The 8476-nt window shown below is 40.0% G+C and overlaps 1 protein-coding gene across 1 annotated transcript; it reads right to left on the bottom strand.

Annotated features, from left to right (window-relative positions):
• Nucleotides 1-3315: 3315 nt before the first annotated feature.
• On the bottom strand, nt 3316-7842 carry LOC139732853 (uncharacterized). The gene is made up of 2 exons (XM_071643692.1): nt 7634-7842; nt 3316-4159 (listed from the first exon to the last, which is right to left on the bottom strand). The coding sequence occupies exons 1-2, from the start codon at nt 7840-7842 to the stop codon at nt 3316-3318; spliced, it is 1053 nt and encodes a 350-aa protein (XP_071499793.1).
• Nucleotides 7843-8476: the final 634 nt, after the last annotated feature.

The raw sequence follows: 8476 nt of genomic DNA, 5'->3' as shown, positions 1-8476 counted from the left end.
GGAGGGGCTGACAACATATACTCCTCGCAAACGAGGCACGATAATTGCTGTTTTCTGCTGTCATGCATACGTAAGTGGCTATGAGAAAAAAGAACACCCAACAACCAAATAGCTTGCTGAGGTAATTGTTCCTCCATGGAAGGCAAAGCTAGTTTTAGAGTTGGAAAATTGGATTCATTTTATTTCCTTCGATCTTTCGCAAGCCGGTGATGGGGGGGGGGGGGTGGGCGGTGATGAGTTTACGGGGCCCTAGTAAAGGGTACATGGATTATTCGTGCAAGCAAACATCATAACCTTCTTTTTTTTTAATGTCGTGTGTTAAAGAAATTAAAGCAACGAAAGGCCTACAACTGTCGTATTATGGTCTGACAGCAGATACGCCCCACGCGGCACTCTAGCGTACATTGCTTTTGTCTGAAATTTCTGCAGGGAGTATCAAAAGTGACTTTGCACAAAGAAACGTATGTCGGCATAATTACGCATCACTCTCTTTTAAATTGCTGTTTAAGGGTAGGTTTCTATTCTTTGGAGGAATGTCACGCATGAACATGTCAAACTCACTAGAAATCTCTCTGAGTGGTAAGATCCTCGCAGGGGTTGAGTGGGAAAATGCAGACAATATTGGCCTCAAAACTCTGTGATCATAAAACCATAAGTGAGGGATCTGTCGGATTGACCCGAAATTTGGTATTTTTCTGTTTTATATGTCTCAAAAATTCGAACGTCTATCTCCCCAATGAATCAAAATTACTCGAGGTTGTGTATTTGCGCACAAGCATATTATTCTCCCACTTTAATAATCCCTGAACGGGACACATCTATTACGTAATTTGTTTGTAATCTGTGCTGAAATACGCTCACAAACAAACACTTCTGATCAGCAAATTTACATATTAGTGGTAAATAAACATTATTATAACTTTATCAATCAGAAAATGTCGAGGATCGAAATTCGACTTTCCCAAAGCCCAATCATACCCTTTCAGCTGTTCACAAGAAGAAAAAAAAAAACGATGTACGACTAACTGGTTCGGATGAATCATGTAGTATAGTACAATAATGCGGCGTAGTGCCCTCACACTGTTTCAATTTGAAATTACGGTCGTTCTTCTTTCCACTCTCGTATCACACATTCAGCTGCTGCACTGTGAGGCTATACACGTCACAATAGATGTGATTAGTACCCCCTTTACGGAGACATTTTAACAACCAAGATACGCCACGACTTCATCATTATTGTGTGGATTGAAATGACTCATGGAAATAGCCAAGAGAAAGAGAAACATTGCCAGATGGATAGATTACTAGGAAAAATAGGAAAATAGTTCGATTGGAGGGGGGGGGGGGAGAAGGAGGAAAGACACAGAAGACAAACATACAAACAGACGACGCCAGACAGCTGATAGAAATTGTTTCTAATTTAGGAAAAATGGGAGCGGAATCGGATACCACATGACATACTAGGAAGCTTGACAAAGCAGTCGTTTTTCATTTCAACATGTATACCGTGAATCAATACAATGCTGAGAACATAACATGCATCTAACTTGGTTTGTTATCAACATGTGTTCTTGTACTATTTATGGCCCTCTCTCAGGAGGAAAAAACAATTCAATCGTCATGAAATTTGGTGTGTTTTCAGTGCCGACAGGCACGAAAATTTTCATTGCGTTTCACACACTGTCCATACCTGGTACTCCCTGGCAGAGCGCTCTATTTGTACTAGGTCCAGTAATTTGTACACACACCAGCAACAGACCGAAGGTGATTACGTACGTCTCTTATAGGTGCAAAACACATGTGTTCTAACATAAGCAAACAGTCTCTCAATCACACTCGCTCATTATACCAAAAATATAACAGAGCTATTGACTTTTATTTCATGGACGTCTGACGAAGCTTGATGCGAATTCCGTAAATACGCTCATGTCTTTTGAGGAAGATTCTTCCCAGAATATTGAATAATATTATGTACTTTGAATGTTATTACTGATCTTATCAGTAGGGAGCTTTAGATTTTCGCGACGTAAACGTGCACAGGAAAAACTAACAAACAAACAAACATGTTCTGCGCATGCGCAAATTTGCTTATGAAAATCGACCTCTCGTCGTCTGAGTCTGCGCGGTCGGTTCTTGGCTTACTTAGCGTCCGCTCAAATTCACACCGCAGAGAGCTATTTGATGCAACTGTGTGTATAGGCTGCGTTCTCGCGCAATCTAAGGCTACTTTACACTACGCAGCGCGAGAGAAGAACGGCCGACGCAGTTAATCGTCGTCTTAAACGTCCACGTCGCAATTCTAAAGCTCCCCTGCCCGTTCACAAAGGCCAGAGACAGTCATGCATTAGGAATTGGAACAACCAACAGACAGAGAGGCATGCAGAGACTTCGCATAGTGAGAACCATCAAAAAAAATACAAGACACATAACATTATTAACTCAATCTCGATATGCCCATGATCGATCTGCGCTTGAAAAGGAAGTAAAAAACAATAATATCCCTGAAATTTCAAATATCTAGTTCTCTTCTGTCGGCCTCAAAACTTGGTGCGTGATAGCATAATAGGCCTATATATCTCGAGTGAGATTTCATAGAAAGTCGAGTAGACTAAAATCGAACAAACAGAATACTGGGGACTTTTATCAAAATCTTACCAAAAATAGGAAAGTAATGACGTATAAGTTTCAAAGTGTTTACTTGAAGCCGTGATGTTACTAGCAACCACGTACTATGTGAATGAGTAGAGGTGACGATGAATAAATTAACTCGCAATTGTCGCATTGCACCATTAGTCTTCACCACAGTTCATTCGTAAGAATAAAAGAAATCAAGAAATCAAAACAAAAACTTTAATCCTTCAAATCCTTCATTAAATGTTTGTTGTGTTGTAATCACCCCCAATATGACAACTTTGAGGGGTGAAAGCTTGTTGTAGTTCCTAATTCATTGACCAAAGACCTGATTAGTGTGAAAGATAGCCTATTTTGAAGAAAGTTTTGATTTGATGACTTATCATCTCACCTATAATTCGCATATGTTATGTAGTTGTGCCCAATATAATTTTACAGTGAAAAGAATGTAAACAAGAATAAATACCTAATGACTCCCTTATTCTGTTCGTTTGATTTTACTAATCACACTGCATTCTAGTGATTCTCACAAATGCACTCAAGAGACGCCTTTGCACTGTTCTTTTTTTCCACAAGCAAAGAGACAAATGGAAATCACCAGAACTTATCGAGCGAAAGATTAAGCTCAAATCTTTACTTTTCGTTTGTTTATTTCTATAGTTTGAAAGAGATTTCGCAGTTTTTTCACACTAGAATTTCTCGAAACATAATCCCATCGTCCGAATTTGCTTCCTCCTTCATTCCTTGAGTGTCCGTGGTCTTTCCAAGCTGCTTTGTGGTGTTCACTGTCTGCGCTTTTTCTGCTAAGACATCGTCACTGAATGGTGATTCCACAACGCACACTGTTGTCCGTGTGTGGCTATTAGTGTCCGTGTTGGCTCTGAAAGGAGCGCCATCGCTGCTACAGTGGTTGATCGCCTCGCGCGCTTCTTCCACTGCGAGGTCGACGGCTCTTGCCATGTCCACGTTCCTCGCCTGACATTCGTCCGAAGACAAGCTATTTTTCGACACTCTGCAGCAGAATTTGGAGCCACTGACGTCGTGTGATGAGCTGTGAATGCTGCCCTCACAGCTGGTTCTGCACGATTTTGAATGACCTTTGGGTGCGCGCTTGCCGGAGGTCTTGGTCTTGGAGCACTTGCGACAGTCATTGCGCGCTTCGTACTTGTTGCGCGTTATCCACGAGTTGTTGTTAACCTTGTCGCCTGCTGCTGCTTTGACGTGCTCGATGAAATGGATTGCGTTGTGGCTATCGCCGGTACTCCGCGTCGGGAAATTCCTGTAGGTGACGACGCCGTCGCTGTTTCGCTCTGGCGGCAGCGTCGGGGTTCGAGAGAGCGACGTCTCTCCACCGTGGTGAGCCCCGACGAGTTCCCCGCGCGGACAGTCCGCAAACATAACCCGGCCGGGTTTCTTCCGCCGAGTGCCGTTTGGCCCGTCAGACGATGAGTTGGGTCGATTCTGGCGGGAAGAATTAACGAGGATTCCCTTGTGAGCCGGGTTAGTCAGCTTCCACTGGCCCTGTTTCCTAGGAGACATAAGAAAGCAGACAGCATTAGTGTAAAGGTGATATACTGTTATGGATTTACAGGGATGAAGTTGAGGACATTATTCAGTCGAACCTTAACAATGCCGAACGAGGGCGCTGTCGAGGTTTGTCGATGACCAATCGCAAGGTTTGGAATTCGACTGTGGACTAAGAATTTGTGTTATCAATCTGCCATATGAGAAATGTCGATACTTCCTTTAACACATAGTTGACATCATAGGAAGTTCTAAAACATTTGACTTTCAGATCAACTTTTCTATTTTGAGCAATTTTTTTGGAACCTATTCGTCTTGAAATTAACAAAATCGTTATCACTCCTCACAGATTGTTTTTCATTGAATTGTGTGTATTTAAATGTTGTAATCATATGTGTTGGAATTGAAATAAAACGAAATGAAGTGATGGGGGGGGTATATTAAATGATATAGGTACGATTAAATCTACTTTCCCTTTCAAAGTCAACGTAATCATGGAGGTGCATTTTTGCCGAAGTTTGTCTTTAAGATTATAGATCGAATAAGGGATGGGTCCAACGTCGGATATCACGAGAGAAGAAAATCATCGTATGCCACGTGATATGGATCGATTCCCATGGGGAACATTCAAACAACTGATTCTTCGTGGACCTCTCAAGCTTTTTACTGTGCTTCTAGAATTTCCTTGAACCGTCCCACTGTATACGGTTGCAGCTCGTTACTCCTAAGGTTCGTTATTCCGAAGGCTCTTTAGTCCGAAGATTCGTTATTCCGAAGGTTCATTGTTCCGAATTTCATTTAAGGATTAACGAATCTTCGGAATAACGAACCTTCGGAATAACGGCACAAATGTTCGGATCAACGAACCCTTTTTCATTTTCGGATTAACGAACCTCTAGGTATAGGGAATTTCTGCGTTTCGGATTAACGACCCTTCGGAATAACTGCCCTTCGGAATAGCGAACCATCGGACGAACAGCATCCCTTTATACATATGAAACTCCGTTCAATCAAATCTGTTTTGATACAATGAATACAACGTCGAATAGAATGGACAATCGAATAGAGGCTATTGACTTTCGCACCACGGTTCGATTAACGAATTCAATTCAATTCAATTCAATTCAATTCAAATGATTTTCGAATGCAGAAGTCTGATCCTTATTTCTCACAAATTATCAGATAATGCAATCTTTTGATGAATTATTCATTTGTTACTTGCTTTCTGGCAGTAGCCATCGGACAATTAAAAACAAAAATATCTACAATGTACGTTGCTGGATGTATTTAAGAGATGATCTCTGTAAAAATTCCAAGGCATAAGATTCCAGAATGCTTTAAATCCCCATCTAAGCATAACAAATACGATTTAACGTGTGAAAAAAAAATATTAAAGATCTTTCAGAAATATACAAACAACCAACAGCTCAGCAAACGGAATTCCTGGTTTGAAATACACGTATTAAAGGAACGCTCAGGTGAATGGGTGAATTGTCTTATTGTCTATGTGCTTTGTCTTTTTTTTTGTGGAAAGGGGGAGTAGGTGCAGAAATGAAACGAAAAATGATATGATGTATCATCACATAATATACACTATCGTTAGCTGACGTCAGAACCTGACTTTAAGCATGCTAGGTGTAAAAGATTTGAATCTCAGTGGATACCCTTTAAAGACAGCGAGCACACGACCGAAAAAAATCGACCGTGGACATAGATTTTTTTTCCTATCACTTCTTTCTCTCTTATTTACTACTTGCACCGCGAAGGACAGGGCTGAATGAAAATAAATCGGGCGTGAAAGTGGTCCAAATGTGTGTGCTTTTTTCTGTCTCTACTTCTTCTTTTCACCGCTAGTACTTAAAATCTCGATTCCTGAAATAAGTTTACAGACATTCTTAGTATGAAAATAAAAAAGGACCCGGGAAAAGAGATGATTCATTAAATCCTTTTTACTTATGATTGGTTTTACATAAGCTACATTTTTCTTCTCTCAACATCTCCGTCTACATTCCAAAAATTGACAGCATTATTCTTTTATGGTCAGATTTGTTTTGCTTTCCTTTTTTTTTTTTGGGGGGGGGGGGTCGAATTCATCGATCACTTCTCCCTGTCCAAATAATGACGTAGCGCTGTTGGCATCTCAAAATGCACACTTACAGGTATATTTGCTGAGGTGTTTTTTTTTTCGAGTAATGTACTGAAGTATTCGAAAACGAGATGCATGCATTATACTCATCCGTGTACGTTTTGTTTACAGATAGCTATCTAAGGCCTACTTGTAACCCTTCTTTCTGTTTATTCTCCTCGTTAAGTTTACATTGTCACCTACAACACGCCATTTTTCTCCTTTTATTTCTTAAAAGGGGTTGGTCAGTATAGATAGGATATATGAATTATTTCCTTCCATGTAATCGTACGTCTGAAGAAACGCTCTCGGTCTGAATTTAGCTTGTGAAACATAAAATATGCTGCACAAGCGAGTAGACCTAACCGGTATATCAAATGAGACTATCAAATATGAGGTTTTTTAGGCTTTGTATAATATCTCCATATATCTTTCATGTATTAAATGTACTCCTTTGAAATTAAGGGAGCAGGTTGTACAACATCACAAATATTATTTATCTTCGATGTGTACGTGGGATCTCCATGCCAAAATGAAAAGTTTTAAAAGCTGTGCATATAAAATGTGGCTAATGTTTCATGAATTCAGTCCACTGAGTAAGCAAATTGGAATGGATCGTACTGTGTGATACAATACAACGCAATACAATACAATAAATACGTTTGTATATCGCTTTTACAAACTATAAGTTGTTTCGCAGCACTTAACATCACATCATCATCTATGGCGCAGCTGCTTCTCAATGTCTGCATAATTTCTCGTTGAACTATATAATAGACATGTATACCCAAAACAGTTTTAAAATGTATAACCAAAAACCACTTATCAAAATTGATACACCGTCACAAAAACACATAGGGGTGCTGCTGCAAGAAAGATGCAATCGACTGCAAATCCCCCCCCCCCCACAAAAAAAAGAAAATTATAGTAATCGCAAGTCTTGCAATTGATTGAAAATTCGCAATCAATTGCAAGTTGCAGTTAATTGAGAATTCCCTTCTAGCAACGCAACTTCTGATTGACTGCAAGTTGCAACTGATGTATTGTAATAAATATTGGCAATCGATTGCAACTCGAATTTCTTGCAACGTCCCAATAGACTGTAACAAAGAGACACAAAATCCCATAATAGATAATTTCTTTAGTCAATGTGGACGGGTCACATCATGATGTGGGCATTTTTTTCTTTTCTGTTCGGTTTGTTCGTATGTTAGTTAATGTGTGGGGACTTTTTATGTGTAGAAAATTATGTCTTTTTTTTTTTCATAGAGTATCATGGTATCTGAGCAGCATCCGAAACAGCCAATCCATCTAGTAATAATAGCCGCACCCACCAGCCCAGCACCAACCCACCTGCAGTATCGCAAGAGGAGGATCCGCTTGAACGTGAGTCTGAAGAGCGGCTTGCAGCAGATGTAGATGATCGGGTTGAGCAGGCTGTTGAGGTAGCCCAGCCAGAGCACGAAGCGCTCCAGGGCCAGTGGGATGTGGCAGTCCACACAGAAGGGCTTGATGACGTAGAGCAGGAAGAACGGTAACCAGCAGACGACGAATGCTCCCATTATGATGCCTTTGGAAGAGAATGGGGAGGATGAGTACAACTTTAAAGGCATAATTTACCATTGGCAGATGAAACAAATCCCGGCATTAGTGCTTTACAATCAAAATGGTTCTAAAATGACAGTTTAGGATAGAAACAACCACTGTAAATATTTGAATCCGTATAATCGATATTAAGTATTGTTAATTACACAAAATGTGAACAATAGTGGTAATAATTTTATTTTCCATACTATACCGTCTGCAGTTATGGTTTATTGAGACAAAATACTGATATCTCCTTTTATTTTAGGTTTTATTGCGTCTTTTGTGATACAACAGACCTACACATATGCATCAAATGTGATATCTTGAATATTTTTCAAATCACTGTTCCCAAAGGTAAACAGGACCTTTAAGCTTGTCATGTATACAAAAAGCAATAATTCTTAATTACGAAATCAGTCTAATGAAACTTTCTTACATCCTTTGTGGCACAGAGGAATTGGTGGAATCATGAAGTATTTTTCATCCCGACTGAAGCGTCATTTAATCGATGAACGTCTCTTCTACCATAGAGACGAATCACTTTTACCACTCCTTTTAACAGACAAACGCCCACATGCACGAACGCAACCACAAACGCATACAAGCAAA

The sequence above is a fragment of the Diadema antillarum genome, unplaced genomic scaffold, assembly GCF_040938485.1.
Source record: "Diadema antillarum isolate AM-2024a unplaced genomic scaffold, OU_Dant_1.0 seq00000454_RagTag, whole genome shotgun sequence".
In the NCBI taxonomy this organism is placed as follows: Eukaryota; Metazoa; Echinodermata; class Echinoidea; order Diadematoida; family Diadematidae; genus Diadema; species Diadema antillarum.
This window is presented reverse-complemented; position numbering and strand designations above follow the sequence as displayed.

Bases quoted from the DNA above. Each gene is read 5' to 3' on its own strand.
- LOC139732853 (XM_071643692.1), bottom strand. From the start codon at position 7,842: ATGGGAGCATTCGTCGTCTGCTGGTTACCGTTCTTCCTGCTCTACGTC. The intron at 4,160-7,633 runs GTGGGTTGGTGC...TATGTCTCCTAG, and splicing joins CTCCTCTTGCGATACTGCAG to GAAACAGGGCCAGTGGAAGC.